General features: G+C 46.0%; 1 protein-coding gene across 1 annotated transcript; it reads left to right on the forward strand.

Annotated features, from left to right (window-relative positions):
- The first annotated feature begins 4,276 nt into the window (after positions 1–4,276).
- Positions 4,277–14,386, forward strand: LOC119385711 (UDP-glucose:glycoprotein glucosyltransferase 2). Its single transcript, XM_037653103.1, has 7 exons — positions 4,277–4,315; positions 8,231–8,346; positions 9,599–9,791; positions 10,937–11,033; positions 11,708–11,783; positions 12,192–12,292; positions 14,211–14,386. The coding sequence occupies exons 1-7, from the start codon at positions 4,277–4,279 to the stop codon at positions 14,384–14,386; spliced, it is 798 nt and encodes a 265-aa protein (XP_037509031.1).
- The last annotated feature ends 951 nt before the right edge of the window (positions 14,387–15,337 follow it).

Genomic DNA, 15,337 nt, shown 5'->3' on the forward strand with positions numbered 1-15,337 from the left:
GAGCCGCAATGTGGCGCTGCGGTGCCCCGAGCTGAGCGCCATTTTTGCGGTTCTCGTGGAGCAGCCGACCCACGCTTGCTACTGTGTTTGCTGTGTGTACGCGCTAGGTGTTGTGTGGTGTTTCCTTGACTTCTTTGTACTCGTGTGTTTCATTAACGATAGTACGGCGTTGGAACTGTCCCCTACCACTGCGTGTTGCATGGACTTGTAAAAGTGCCCAAGCCGCAGGACGTTGTTGCGCGTCGAGCTGCGTCAATCGGCTATGGTGAACTGCGCTGTTTACGGTTGCTCCAACCGCACAAGAAACAGCCCCAACGACGAGAACTTTCAACGGGTAGGGTTCTATGTCGTGCCGAAAGTTATATCAGGACAGTGTGCGAAGACAACGGAGCTGTCGTCAAAGCGGAGAGCTCTATGCGGTGGCAGCAATGCATTCTGTCCATCCGTGCATGATCGACCATCCCGGCGTGTCACTGCTGCCTCCAAGTAAAAGAGCACTGCTCCAACGTGTGAGCACGCCTCGCCAAGGCCAGCCATGCACGTGCAGTGCGCGCACAGAACTTCACCATCAGGCTTGATTAGTAGCCACGGCAGCAGCGGCTTTTCTTTAAACGCTTGTGAGTGGCGGACATGCGCAGATAGTAAGATAAATCAGTGTTCAGCGCGCGCGATTAGATTTTTAGAGCACTACTTCAAGCCAGGGGAGCCGCCGGGGGGGGGGGGGGGAGGTGCTAGAGCTGCCCCTAAATTTCTGCCTGCCCCCTCGAGCAAACATGGTCAAAACACAACGCATATGTTCCCTGCCCCCCTGAAGGAACTCGCTTGTCTTCGGTGCCCCCCTCCCTTAGCATCAAAATCCTGGCGCCGCCCCTGCTCCAAGCGCTAAAAACATGCGAAACACAGCGACAACTTGGCTGCCCATCTAGTGATAGCGGCATGAAAGTGCGATGGGCTGGACGCCATATCAGCGACTGATAGCAAGCGTTACCACTTTAGCACCCGATCACTAACTTTACGGATACCTAGAACAAGCCGTTAAGTCGGGAACATGCGGTACAATATGTGCAGCCTATCTTTGAAACGACGACGATGTTGCCATCACGAAGAGTTTTCACCCTTGGTGGCTCCACGAGGCCGCTTGTGACATAATTGTGAGCCTCCAAGGATTTGTAGCTCTTAAGCTGCTCCCGCGTCACGAAACTTGTCCCGTGAACAAGATAATCGTTGATATCCGCACGGTCTACGCTGGGATAGCAGCCAACATCGTTCGTGAACTGGTCATCGGAAAGCGCCAAGGGGTCGTCGCTACCACATTTTGCGACTTTGATATGGTATCTCCTGCGCTCGGGATCAGACAACGACTTGGCGTAGTCGCTGAGCAGCATCTTTTCACTGCAGCAGCACGGCGATCGCTTGCACAGCCAGGCAAATGACTAGATCCGTGCAACACGCAGTGGTAGGGGACAGTTCCAACGCCGTACTATCGTTAATGAAACACGCGAGTACACGGAAGTCAAGGAAACACCACACAACACCTAGCGCGTACACACAGCAAACACAGTAGCAAGCGTGGGTCGGCTGCTGCACGAGAACCGCAAAAATGGCGCCCAGCTCGGGGCACCGCAGCGCCACATTGCGGCTCAGTTTCAGTGCATACTCCCTATAGACAAAACAACGGCAGTTGCCTGTCTGCATGCAGCGACGACATCGGACTCCCTGCCTGCCCGCGTCCTTCCTCGAAATATAAATATGACATTCCACCGCATTCGGTCGTATCCCGTTGCCGAGCAGACGACATGCGAGCGAGCATACGAATATACTTAGACGCGCGCGTTAACAGCTCGCGATAGCCGGCGCTGCAGGCGACCGTATGGCTGCGGCGTCGTGTCGCTTCTGACGAGCGAGAAATATATAGCTCTTGCGATAGGACGTCGGGGCGCCGCGCGACATGTCTGTGGACGGGTTATCACGAGATACAGGAGGCTGGCGTCTCGAGTTCCCTCATGTACAACGCATCTACGTTGCCGCTGTGTCAAAGCGGAAAAAACTTCCCTGATCAAGGAAGGATTGCGCGAGAGGGACGTAAGAGAACGATGGAAAAGTGTAGCCCCTGTGACGTCATCCTGTTGCCGCTAAGTGTAAAGTAGGCCGCAGTCGTCCCATATCTTGTTGCGTTAAAAGATAGGCTGTAGCTGCCCTTCCCTGTTGCTTGCCGTTTATTAAATATAGTATATCTTGCCCCGCCACGGTGGTCTAATGGTTATGGCGCTCGACTGTTGACCCGAAGGTCGCGGGATCGAATCCCGGCCGCGGCGGCTGCATTTTCGATGGAGGCGAAAATGCCCGTGTACTTAGATTTAGGTGCACGTTAAAGAACCCCAGGTGGTCGAAATTTCCGGAGCCCTCCACTACGGCGTCTCTCGTAATCATATCGTGGTTTTGGGACGCTAAACCCCAGATATTGTATTCTATAAATAGTATGTCTTGCGTGTATAGAACAAAGAAGGGGATTTTTTTCGAGGGGCTCGTTTCTTCGTTAGACAGAACCGAATTAATCCAACGGACAACTGTAGAGTAAATATCCAGGTTCTTTTGATAATGAAACAACACTCCGCACTGGGCTCCCGAGACGCACCACCCGAGATGGTATAAACGTATGTATACATATAGTGGAAGGAAGTGACGGATTCGCTGGTGGCTTGAAATGGTCGCTGCTTCCATGTGTAGCAAAACAAACGCTGCCCCAAACTTCCCTAAATGAAAACTCAACGGGGCAAACCACAAAAACGCGCCCTTCTGTGGTGCCGGGCTTACTACTATAGAAAGAATACACTACAGTTAAATACAACAGTTAATGCCCACTTATGCTTTCCTTGGTCTAGCCATGGCCTCCGAGATTAGCCGGCGGCGCGCCGTTGCTACGGCCGTCCCATTCGGCGCGTTGCCCAGCGGAGAAGCGTAATTTTGTCGCCTCCTGAAGGCGCCGCGAGATGGCGATGTTTCCCCAAGGCTCGTGCGGCGCTCGTTTGGCTCGTCTGCTTGGCACAGCGTGCGATTTCAGTCACAACATCAACCGTGTTGGCACGTAGCACGCAGTAAACGTGCATCTACGCCTTGCTGCAGCTACAAAGAAGTTCATGTAGGTTATTAAAAAGTTACTCCTTGCTTTTGCATGCAACTTCAGTGGCCGTTTAAAAGCTGATTTGGGCAACAGAGGCTGCTACCGCGGAATATTTCATCTAGGTTGAATGCAAGCTTGCCGAACGGCGTTTTCCAAGTTGTCGCGAAATATGACAACACGTAGGTATGCATTTTAGATGCGAAGCATCTTATAGCGGAGTTCAATCCGGTGGTGGTGGTGGTGGTGGTGTGCGGCGTGTCCACCCTTACTGCGCATGCGCATACCCTCTCCACACGCCTCCTCCCCACTCACCATCTCCCCTTTCCCTCTCTACTCACCCTGTCCCCTTCCCCCTGTCCCCTTTCCTCTCCCCTCCCCTCCCTCCCCTACCCCTCTCCGCTTCCCCTCTCACCTACCCTTCTCCACCCTTCCTCTGCAACGCGGGCTAGACATGCCGAAATTCTCTCCTGCACAACGCCGCGATGAGCGCCAGCGCATGCGCGTCCCCTCCCCCTCTCTCTCCTCTCTTACGCTGCGCCCTCTCGCACGCCTGTCGACCACGTTCCCCGCTCGCCCTGTGAGAATTAACGGCCAGGCTAGAGGGAAGACAAGACGCGCGTAGCGTTCCCCTTCGCGTTCCACGACGCGAGGTCGGTAGCATGCCCAACGAACGCCAACTGAACGCGATCGTGCAAGTGCTCCAGCACGTACATTAAAGAGGCTACTACGTTCACCTCAATTCCATACATAATGTCAAAACCTTATGCATTGCAGGCTGTTATGCACAGCTCTACCCAGAACACTGTACTAAGGTCGCCTCATGTCCCTCACTCACCGGTCGCCTCACAGTACAACACGCGAGGCGACCGATCACCGCTCGTGTCTATTCCGTGTGTGTGTTTTTTGCTACAAACCGTCCCCGAGAGAAAATTACCAGCGCGTAGCAAAACCTAACGTATGGCATCAGCGAACGGTCTTGTGGCGATGTGCCTCTCCCCGCAGTCCAAGTATGCGTCAGAATTGAAGAGGCAATAGCACCAGTAAGCGACATTTTTCCTTTAGTCGGCGCATATGTGGGTTGCAATTTTCTATTACGCGTCGCACAGAGCCTGCGATTGCCGAGCTTTCGCCCTCCGCGCGTGCCTGCGTCGGGGCATGGCCTCGGCGCACCGCCGGCTAATCTCGGAGGCAATGGTTGGGGGAAGTGGGCCATGGGGAGCGCGCGCCGCGGTGCGGCGGCGGGAGTCGTTAACCCGCTTTCTCCGATTACGCGCTCTGCGTGCGAATGGAACGGCCGTAGCAACGGCGCGCCGCCGGCTAATCTCGGAGGCCATGGTCTAGCTGTCTGTCGGATTCACTTGGTTGTGTGTATAGTGCATACATGTGCTCGCCACACGAAGTTAGGCGCTTTCTTTAGTTCGTTCTACCCGTCTTTAATCACGTAGCCATCATCATCATCGCCAGCCTATCTTTTGTCCGCTCAGGAGAGAAATGTGGTTTTGTCTCTTTAGTTCGCACCCTTATTCACAATTATGTCGTCTGTGATGTGACGTCACATATTTTGGCGACCTGTGACGTAATGATGGCGTCATGTGGTGACGTCATCACGTGATGTTAATTTTTTGCATCACTCGTGTTGACGCCGACGTTCAGTTTTCGCGTTTGATGAGGTATCTAAGGCTTTCGCCTTAAAAAGCACCAGTGGGTGTTTAATTTGGCTCATTTTCCCGCTTTCCTCCTACGCGTTTGGGTCGATGCTATATATACCGTCGCACGCGGAAGCTACGCTGATTCACAGCTATTAAATGAATCGGAGGAGACAGTAATGTGATTCTGTGTGTGGTCTTAATTTGCGCCCATCATTCAGTAGCAATGTTTCACCAGCTATAGCCCAACGAGCACTCCTTCGCTGATTCGGTGCCGCTTGCGATAAGGAACCATATAAGCGCGCTGTCAAGCGCTGCCGAATTAATCGGCGCAATGGGGCACGCGCAGAAACTCCGTTCCTGCATACTTACATTTATTGCCGCAAAGTTGTCTGCTTGAATTCAAGAAAAAATATATATATTTGCGTTCGCTCACGCAAAGTATATTCGTTCGGTAGAAAGAGAAGCTGAAAAAGGCACGCCCAATATTGGGGAAAATACGAACTAAAAACGCTAAACCGCGGAAAGTTTTGAGAGGAATTTTACGCGTCTAGTGTTAACGTTGCCGCTTCCGCTCAACTGAGCATGCACCGTACTAACCGCGCCTGCGCAATCGGCAGCAAGTCGCGACGGCGTGACGGTTACGCTAATGCGAACTTCCGTCTCGGATCACTCGAAATTCGGTCGTCATTTCGCGGCGTCGCTAAAGTCTGCCGTCCTCTTTACTTTGTCGTACTTTGATATCTTTGGAAGCGTATCGGGTATTTTTCGTCAAAGCTACAGGTTGTCTCGTTGTTTCAGAAATATGCCCCGCCGTCATTCAGGCGCACGCCGTGCCCCGGAAATTAGTTCTTTTCTGTAATCGGCCGCCACCGCGCAACCTGCAATTAGTTTGCGTCAGCCCGATCGGATATCCGGCGTGTGCCCCAATCTCAACGGCGGACGCAGAGATAAATGGGGTCGATTGATCGCACCCGACGGAGTGCGTTGACACGGCTTTTGTACCACGTGACGCCGACGTCATCGCTCAGCATCGCTTTTTTTTCAGCCACTTTCTCCTTCGCTCACTTCTTTCCTTTCTTTCTTTTTGCCTTATCTGCCGACGAATTCGCTTCTGATTGGCCGAGTTTTGTGTGACGCATGCAAGCGCGGCGAAGGATGGAAAAGCGCACGGGTTTTTCACGCGCCTGCCGCCGTTTTTTTCCCCTTTGACACGCACGCCCGCGATCAACCACGCGATGGTCGTACGATCCCAAAACGGAAGCGCCGTTGTTATTTCTCCTTTCTTTATCTCACGTAAAATGTGTCGGGTGAAAAACGGAGGCATTTTTTTTAGCTCAGTTGGAGTGAACAGGAACTGTATTTTCTGTGTGCCTTGTGAATGAGGCACAATCACTTTTAGCCTGATATAAATGGACAGTTTTTTTTTATGTTGACATTTTCATTAACGTTCATATTATTCATACCTACTGATCAAGAAAAAAGAAATATTGCCACAATGAAGGGTTTGCAAAGGTGGAAAAAAAGCTTAAGGCACGTTCTATGTGAGAGCCTAATCTATTTTCTATCCTTCTGATGTTATGAAATTAAATCTGTCATGCCCAATGCCTGCTAATGTAACAGCACAACAACATTCAAGGCACCAAATAATCGGAAAGTAAAAAAAAAACATTGTAAGGATTGCTACAAAACACAGCCCCAGGCACTTTGATATGCTTGTGCCAAACAAACGCATGTGATTGGTTGCACTGCGGGTTTAATACTGTAGCGTGTAATCGCGAAGTCGAAATATCAACGAAAGTCGGCACAATAGTACGTGAGGTTGACCTACATGGGATAGGTTTTTATATGTGCTGAAATTGAGGCATTGAAGGTGATGCAATGTTACATAATCGCAAGATATTTCTGCCTCATTTTTCTGGAACCCTCTGTTTTCTACAACGACATTCCTGCAGTGGACTGCTGCTCAGTCAAAATTTCTTCCCGTTTTGTAGTGTTGGCATCTCCCCGATTTGCCATGTTCACGTAATCCACAATATACATTGCACGTTCCTTGTGGGTCCACAGTGAGAAAGTACATATGTGTGCCGATGACGGATAAATTATGGTCTGGCGCACTGTGGTTAACTTTCTTTTTTATTGGCACAAATTACATTCATATCATTAATTTTACCTGTATATGCCGTGAGTAAAAGTATTGCTTTTTGCCTCATTGAGACCTACATTTTGACACTTTAGCAACTCACTAAGATTCTCAAGATAGTGCAAAAGGGCCATTTTTTTACCAGGAGGTCAAAGATAAATGCTAAGACCCCATGTACGTGAAACGCGTGTGAGGTTGCCAAAAACACAGCCTTCAGACGACTTTATGCACTTTGTATTCAGGGTACACTGATGGCTTCACCACTACATGGCATTGAGTTACGGAGAAGCAATAACTACCTTTTTTTTGTTGTTTTGTTTTAAGAGCCAGTAACTCAAGTAGCCCCTTTCACATGTGTGTCTTTTACGTTTGTATGGAAGCACCGATAAAGATGTGAGCAATAGGAAAGTGAAAGCGAGATTGAGTGGCTTGCCATTGATGAGCAGTTTCCTCACCCCATCTTCATTGTCTCATTTCCTGCTGATATCTTTGCTGAGAGATGTTTCCTGCGGCTGTGCTCTCTAGTGGCCGTTAGCTCTTTCGTGAGTCTGTGGTGCCATCTGGTGGGTAGGAAGTGATGTTTGTCTCATCCTAGTAGTGTTCATTCATGCATGCAATAACCTTGGTCCACAAGTGCACATGCCAACGCAGCTTTTATGAATGTGACTAAATACCCACACAAAACATGTAGCTTCCATCAAAGCAGCCATACCAAAGCAACAGGTAATGAAGCCAAGGAAAGCATAGGGGGAATCATTTGTAGTTTAAATTGAGGTGTAGAAACAATAAGATTGGAACTAAACGCACAACCTTCACGTCGCACATGTTTTGCATGAGTTGTTCTGCTACAGCGGCGACTGCTCCCCCGTTCGCTTTCTTGGGCACTTATGTACATGTACAATATTTGATCCTGGGAGTGTTAGCCAGTGTCACCTGTGGCCATTCTGGTAGATGTGAAACAGCTTTTTTTTTCCAGTGGCTGCACATTGTGCACGAACATCAGGAGCAGCTTGCAAAGGACCAATAAAGTACTAACTTAAGGCATCAAATCTGCTGGCTCCATGACCAGTGCTATAGAATGAACTAGAAGGAGAACTTGTTGAGGGACCTACTCTTTATTAGTCAATGCCACGAGGAGCCAACAGATGATGAATCCACCGAAAGCACTGGGAAAAGTTAGCTTTTCTTGCAATCTTGTTTAACTCTTAAAGGTTGACACTGACGCTTTCAGGCATTGATGCAGCCTGCTTTTAGTTGATTTTTTTTTAATTTGACATTTTGTATGTTTACTTATGTGAGTGGCTTCCACATTGTGTGCAGGCTGCCCGGGACAAGGGTTTTCCAGAGGACTGCGAGTTTGTCATTGAAGTACAAGGAGGTGGCGCCATCTGCAGCATCAAGGAATTGGACGAGACTCTGCGCAAGAGAGAAAAGGAGTAAGCAATTATTTTTCTTCTTCAGCATTGCTTGTACATTTTTAAGAAACATAAAAAAGGTGGCGCTGCTTGTTGGCATGAACATGTAATTTCTAAATAGAAAAAGAACCACTCATTCCTTTCTCATAGAGCCAGTGCTCTGAACTTTATCTTTCTTCCGTTCTCTCTCTCTCTCCTTTTTTTTTCTTCATGGTTTTCCTTTGCGCCTTTCATATTTTGAGGTAAAAATAGGGACTATAGTCGTACCCATTCCTATTAAGTTTTACACTCTGTATTGCCGTGATGGCAGTGTCACACTTATATATTTGTTTATACCTACAAAATAAAAGTGTTCGAACATGGTCTTTAAATTGCCTCTCTTAACTAATAACTCCAGCTCTTTTCATGACCAAATGAAGCCATTATTTTGTCATATATGTAGAGGTCACTTTGTGATTGAAAGGACCTGTCATTCACTGGGCAATGTCACAACTTTTTCAGTACAGCTGATACTGCAAAACTTAGTAGCAAGAGCTGCAGCACGTCTTTGTCTTAGGCTTTCTGTGCTATCACTTCCGAATGTTTAACCTCTGCATTGGCTATTTCTTCTTTTTTGTAAGGTTGTCTGGTCTTTTATTTGCCAAGTTTTCCTGCCATGAATATGTTTGTTTACTTCTTATTTTGAGTACACTGCTGGCATTGTGATGCATATAAGTTGTCTTGCTTTCTGTTGGAGATATGCAATTTCTTAATTTTTTTCTTTTGTAAAAATGAGCTGAAACTCCGACTACTCTTGGCGACTTTGGTACTTTTATTTAATTCTGATGCCCATATTTTATTGCCTCGTATTACTCCTCAGGAGTTCAACAAATGTCGATACCTTGAATCCTCCGGGGCTTTTGCGAATCACAAGTTCTGGGGTTCTGACAGTGCATTTCAATGAGAAATACGGTAGCATCGTAACGCAAAGCAGATGCCCCCAAGGATTCAAGCTTAGCGAGGCACACGGCCGTGTTGGCCAGCGCCACGTTTTGTTGAGATCAGGTGGTGCTTGCAGAGGTGTCAAAATCTCTGACAGAAACTGCATATCTGAGAGACTGCATTGGGTAGACGTTGCTGCCGATTACTAGTGAAAAATCGCCTTGAAGCAACCTGGCGAGGGCTCAACTTAGGTTTTCGTCATATGGCGAACTTGTTCTTATATGTGAAGTCTCTTGGTCTGATGACACCTTCCTACTCTGATGTGGCATGTCTTGTGTCTGGGACGCCGCAGGGCAAAGCTGTACACGTTCAAGGTGGACCACTTTTACGGCGGTGCGGCTACAAGTGCCATCCAGCAGCAGCAGAGGCCTGTGGTGATCCTATACGGTGACCTTGGGGCACCGGGTTTCAAGAGCTTCCATGAAGCCCTCGAAGAGCGAGCCAAGCGCAGGGAGATCAGCTACATCCTGCGCCACTTCGTCAGGGTAAGTTGTCCATGGGTGCTGTCACAGCGATTCTATGACTTTTCTTTTATGGCTTTGGCCACCATTAGCAGTATGCCACTGGTAAAAATTTCCGGGCTGTGCATTTTGACCAATGGCAGACAGCTAAAATGACAGTGAAAGGCATAACAAAAGCTGTGGAATGGTTCCGCAGCTATCATTTAATAAGGCACTCTGATGTAGAACCGGAAGCCTTGTTAATATAGTGAGCTCTGGGTTCATCCTTGGGGAACAAAGTGACCTTGGGGCACTTTGTTCAACTACAGTACATTCCATTTGCAACTTGAACATTGTTTTTGTGTTGCATGGCTGGTTTTGTCAAAGGGAAATAGTAAACAGTTTAATCGGCACATTAGCAGTTATGTGGCTACTGATACTACTGTTCATCAGCAGTCAAGCATGGCATGGTAAGAGCAGAACACTTTCTTCTACCCCTTCGAGTTCTGTTTAAGCAGATTCTGCTGTACACTTTTCTTTTTTAATAATAGTATGTTTACTTTGTTAATTCATGAGGACTTTGAGCCCCTGTTATGTGTTACATGATGTACTTATAGGTGTACATGGTGCATAAGTAGTTGAAGAGCTTGGTTTTCATGCTTTCCTTTTCTTCTTTGTAGTTTAGATTGTTTAAAAAATTGTGTGCAATAATTGTGCAGTGCTGCTGAAGGACACTCTAATAGTCCACCTTTAAGCTTTTCAAGCACTGTTTCGAACATTGCTGACCTACTATCTTACATAAAAAAAAGAAAAATATGTGCAACATGTAGCTGTAATCCTGTAGCCAAAAAAGAAATAGCTGAAGTGTTAGACATTTTTAATGCTTGTATTATTCGAGATAAGCCTGGAGCACTTGCCACTAAGTTTAGACTGCAAAACAGTAGAGCGGTGATTAATGTGATGCTGTTCATCAGAAGAAAAGTGATGCAGCAGATGTGTAAATTCCTCAGCCATCAACGATCACTTCATTTGCCCGGTGCTGTGGAAAGTTGTGAATTTTTTCTTAAAGAGTGTCCGGTGCTGTGGAAAGTTGTGAATTTTTTCTTAAAGAGTGTACGTGCCATTTACATATGCCGTAGCTTTATACATGCTCACAGATACTGATCTCTTGCCATGTGTTCTCTTTCTAGACTCCCTGTGCAAGCAAGGTTCGTCTGTCTGGTTATGGAGTGGAGCTGGCCATTAAGAGCACAGAATACAAGGCTCAAGACGACACTAAGGTTAAAGGTGACGCCAAGACATTCATTCCATTCGATTGCAGTTCACTGAAAAGCACTTCTAAAAAACATTACTGACATGATGAGTGAGCAAATAATACTACACTCAAACCTCATTATAGCAAAGTCACATCTACGAAGAAAATAACTTTGTTATATACGAAAATTCGTTATAAACGTTTATTTATAACACTGTATCTGTCACAAGACTATTCCTCATTTACTTTGTTATAAACGATAATTCGTTATATCCGAGTTCGTTATATCGTGGTTTGAGTGTATACGGAATGAATTTAACATTAACTAAATAGATTGCATGGTGATTTCTACTGAGATGGCTAACAAGGCAACTGGCAAAGTCTATATTGGTTGTCGTCATTCCTGCAGTCACCTTTCAGGATGGATGCGTGCGAGATGACCAGGCGAGTTTGAATGATCCGGTTAAGGCTCATTTGAGGACTGAGAAAACTAATGTTTGGTCGCATAGAAATCTGTGGGCACCGGCCAGGACCTTCAGTCAGGATCAGTATAAGAGTAGTCGAATTAACAGAAGTCTACTGCACTTGAGCCAGTGCTTTTTGTGTAGCCTAGCCTTAATTTATGTCACCTAAATTCTGTTGTATTCGAGTTGTGGTTTGCTAAAAATTGGTGCTTCTTAATTATCCTTTTTTACTTTGTTTGCAGAGGAAAAAAATGTAGTGGACTCTGAAGAAGTTGAAAAAGTTGAAAACATGGAAGGCTTTGACATCAAGAAGCTAAAGTGAGTCCTTTTCTCTGGAGTGATGTCTAGGAATTCTGGCCTTTATCTTTCCAGTGTATGTGAAGCAGGTGTCAGGTTTTTCGTAAACACTTTTTTATGTGTGGAATTGTAGGGTGTTTAACGTTATAGTGATTAATCCTGATATAATCTGGAACAGTGTGAATGTATTATATGTGTGAACGAGTGCTTTCGTGTATGCAGAAGTTGTACATTGAATTTATTACATGCTTACAGAGTAGGAGAAAGCATAAAGCGTGTATGCTTGTACCATAGCAGCTATATTTGACGACTTATTCCCTTTTTGTTATCTGAAGTATATCTTTTGATAGTTTCAAGCTGTACACTGAATTATGTCAAAGGGGCCAACTTTTTTTTTTTTTTACTGTGTGTTGTCTTATTTCTTACAAGGGAGTTGTATCCTGACAAGAAGGACCAGTTGAATTTGCTCAAGGCCCACCTCACCAGCTCTGGAACTGAGCTGGCTGCCTTGAAGGTCTGGGAGCTTCAAGGTGGGCACAGCCTTTGTGGCAACTATTTTTTTGGCTTGGCCACTGGATCCTCTTTTTACCTTTAGGTTTACCAGTTTGCATTTCTGTGGTAGTTTATGGATTATTGGCAACTGGTTCTGAAACTCTGGCTGCCAACACACTGCCTAATGAGTGGAAAAACACATCTTCATTTCATTTCATTTATTTTCACCTTCAGGGCTTTTAGAATTACAGAGGAGAGCAGGCATGGCAAAATGCAATAAGTCAAAAAGTACAGTTGCAAACAAACGTAAGGAAATACGCAAGGTAGCACAAAAAGAAAATACCTGAGCAAAGTAACACAATCAAGAACAGTGTGAAGCAAAAACACAAGTAACTCATATTTTTTTTTTTTTTAATAAAGTGGAGTTGCATGAAAATGGGAGGTGTCAGTAACTAGTGCTGTACAATATCGGTGACATGAATCTCATCGCGAACAATATTATTATTACCGAAAAAGATAGAAAACTAGTGGCATGCCAAAAGTATGCTGCTATGAGTTATTGTTTCTCAGGGCCACAGTAATATCATAGACAGCTTTTAATGATTGCCAGTAAAGTTTTTAGACGTTAGCGACCATGCCGGTGGTTGTAATTATTCAGCGCATGCACGCGTGCGGTGACAATGTGCAGTGGCATGTAACAGCTAGTAGCCCCTTCCCAATCTTAATAAGCTTTTTAACATGACACTAGTGTACTGCGGCAAAAGTGACTTAAGCTCAAAATGCTCATTCTCACTAACTGTGCTTTGCTGTAAAGCTGTTATTAACTGTCAGTATGATATATCATCATTCAAGGTGACGTACAGTTTTCATGGTCTCCAGACTGGGTGGTGTTGGCTTGTCTTAGCAGTCACTCAAACTCTTGCAGTGCATGGCTGGTCATGAGCAAGCGTCCCCTGGATATGGTCCGAAAGGAAGCAGAGTTTCGTATATGTCGGCTGTTAGCTTCCATAGCTACGCAGTAAAGGCACTCCTCGCATGCATAGGAGCTAAACTTAGCATGCTGGTATAAGCTTATTTGCCTCGTGAGTCAGTATGGTGGTGCCACCGCTTGGCTACACCTGATGATTAGCAGAGCAGAATGCAAATGTCTTCTCACAGCTTTACATCCTTAAAGTTGGCTTCTCACGCAGTGTGTGTTGAAGCGTCTGATGTCATTTTGTATTACGTGATAAACCTCGGCGAGTAGTGGCGCGAGTGTCACAAGGAAAGTACTAGCCACCACCACCACCCTGTTACCTTTGGAAGCACATGTACAGGGACACTAGCATGAACAAACTCTAGAAAATTGTGTGGCATGGTGTCAAATTTCAGAAGTTTTGAGTGTCGCGCTGCCTTTTGGCAGATATTTCTCGCAGTGAAGTTATCGTTGTGCCTTGTATGCACAGTTCTTAAACCAAGAAATAGGGCTGATTAGTTAATCAATGAAATGTAATCTTTAATTTCATCATGATATACTAGGTGAAAAGGGAACAGTGGATTAAAAGCAATTTTTCCATGGCTTTTCACAAAGTTCTGGTCTCCTGAAAAGCATCAGTGACAAGCAGCTGTAAAAAACAAAAAGAACAGGCACGTATCTTTGTTGAAAGAATGAAAATAAAGTTTGCTTACTGCAAATTCAATAAAGAATATTTATAAAATGAGCAAATTTAAATAGTACATAACTGCACATAGTAGACAGAAAATACATGTCTACCGTAAACACACAAAATGCATATGTTCTCCCAAGAAAATGTAAGTCATCACTTTAGCGACCTTGTTTCACTATTTTTGTATATCTTACAAGAAGCTGCACCGCCACCATGTGGTTGCACTTTGGTGTTGTTTGTTATGTGCCTCCTGATGGCCTCGGCATCATTTGGAAGCGTGTGCTCCTAAAATGCATCCAATCCCACGCAGAGCTGAGCTTGCAGGCTGCACAGAAGATTCTGCTTGCCCCTCCCGAGGATGCCCTGCGCACCATGAGAGACACCTCGCAGAACTTTCCCTCGCAGGCGCGCTCACTCGTGAACGTCGCCGTCAGCCCTGAGCTCAAGAAAGAGGTGGAGGACAACCAACATGTGGGTTCCTTTTAAGTTTTTTCTTTTGACTGAGGGGAATTTTTTTTTTTTTTCATTGTTTTGTATTTTACTGTGGATACTTGTTCCCACGTTGTGTTTTCCGGGGCAGCTACGCACTAGTGATGTGAAGACTGAGGAAACGGCAAAGCTGGTGGCGTTCCCCTCCTCCTCACCCTCACTTCCCTTTCCCTCCCCTTGCTATGCTGTACTATACATGGCTGTGCTATGATTCACCGTCTCCCCTCCTCCTCTCCCACTCATCATTTCCCTTTCCCACCTCCTTGCTATACGATACTATACATGGCTATGCTATGCTTTCTTTCTCTCTCTCTCTCTGTTTCTCTTCCTATCTTTTTCTCATTCTCTCTCCCATAGCAACACAATCATACAGTTCCCATAAATGCTTGTTCTGCTAGCGTGCCTGGATAGCCGGGTGGTTACGACACTTGTCTTTGGACTGTGGGTACCTGGGTTCAAATCCCGCCTCGCCAAGAAACTTAATTTTGTTTTATTTTTTTCTTGTCTTCCTCCTCTACACTTCTCTCCCTCCTTTCCTTCCACCAACAAGTTTTTAGGCGGTGAACTCGGGAAAGCCAGGTGCAGCTGTGCCAAGTGGTTGCTAGGCAACGCGAGTTTTTACGAATGCAAAAGCAATTGCAGTTTACGTACCATAAAATGCTTGCATTGAAAAGTCAAAATGGAGAACATTTTTAATTAGTTCAATGAGCATTGCAAATTTGTTGTGCAAGTGATGTCCTTCAAACATCAATGGTTGTTATGGCCACTAAGAACTGCTTATTACAGTGATGCCTAGTTAGTATATCCAATTTACGAAATTGCCTTAATCTTCTGTTAGGCTGCTGCTGCTTCTCTGTTTCCACAAATGCTCTATATGCATGTCAGTATTCTGTCCATTCAGATCTCGCTTAACATGTTAATGTGAAATGTCTAAATTACAGCATGTAG

The sequence above is a fragment of the Rhipicephalus sanguineus genome, chromosome 3 (genome assembly GCF_013339695.2).
Source record: "Rhipicephalus sanguineus isolate Rsan-2018 chromosome 3, BIME_Rsan_1.4, whole genome shotgun sequence".
In the NCBI taxonomy this organism is placed as follows: domain Eukaryota; kingdom Metazoa; phylum Arthropoda; class Arachnida; order Ixodida; family Ixodidae; genus Rhipicephalus; species Rhipicephalus sanguineus.

Coding starts and splice junctions, on each gene's coding strand:
- LOC119385711 (XM_037653103.1), top strand. CDS start 4,277: ATGGCCTCGGCGCACCGCCGGCTAATCTCGGAGGCAATG. Junction 4,316..8,230: donor GGCTAATCTCGGAGGCAATG/GTTGGGGGAAGT, acceptor CATTGTGTGCAG/GCTGCCCGGGACAAGGGTTT. Junction 12,293..14,210: donor GAAGGTCTGGGAGCTTCAAG/GTGGGCACAGCC, acceptor AATCCCACGCAG/AGCTGAGCTTGCAGGCTGCA.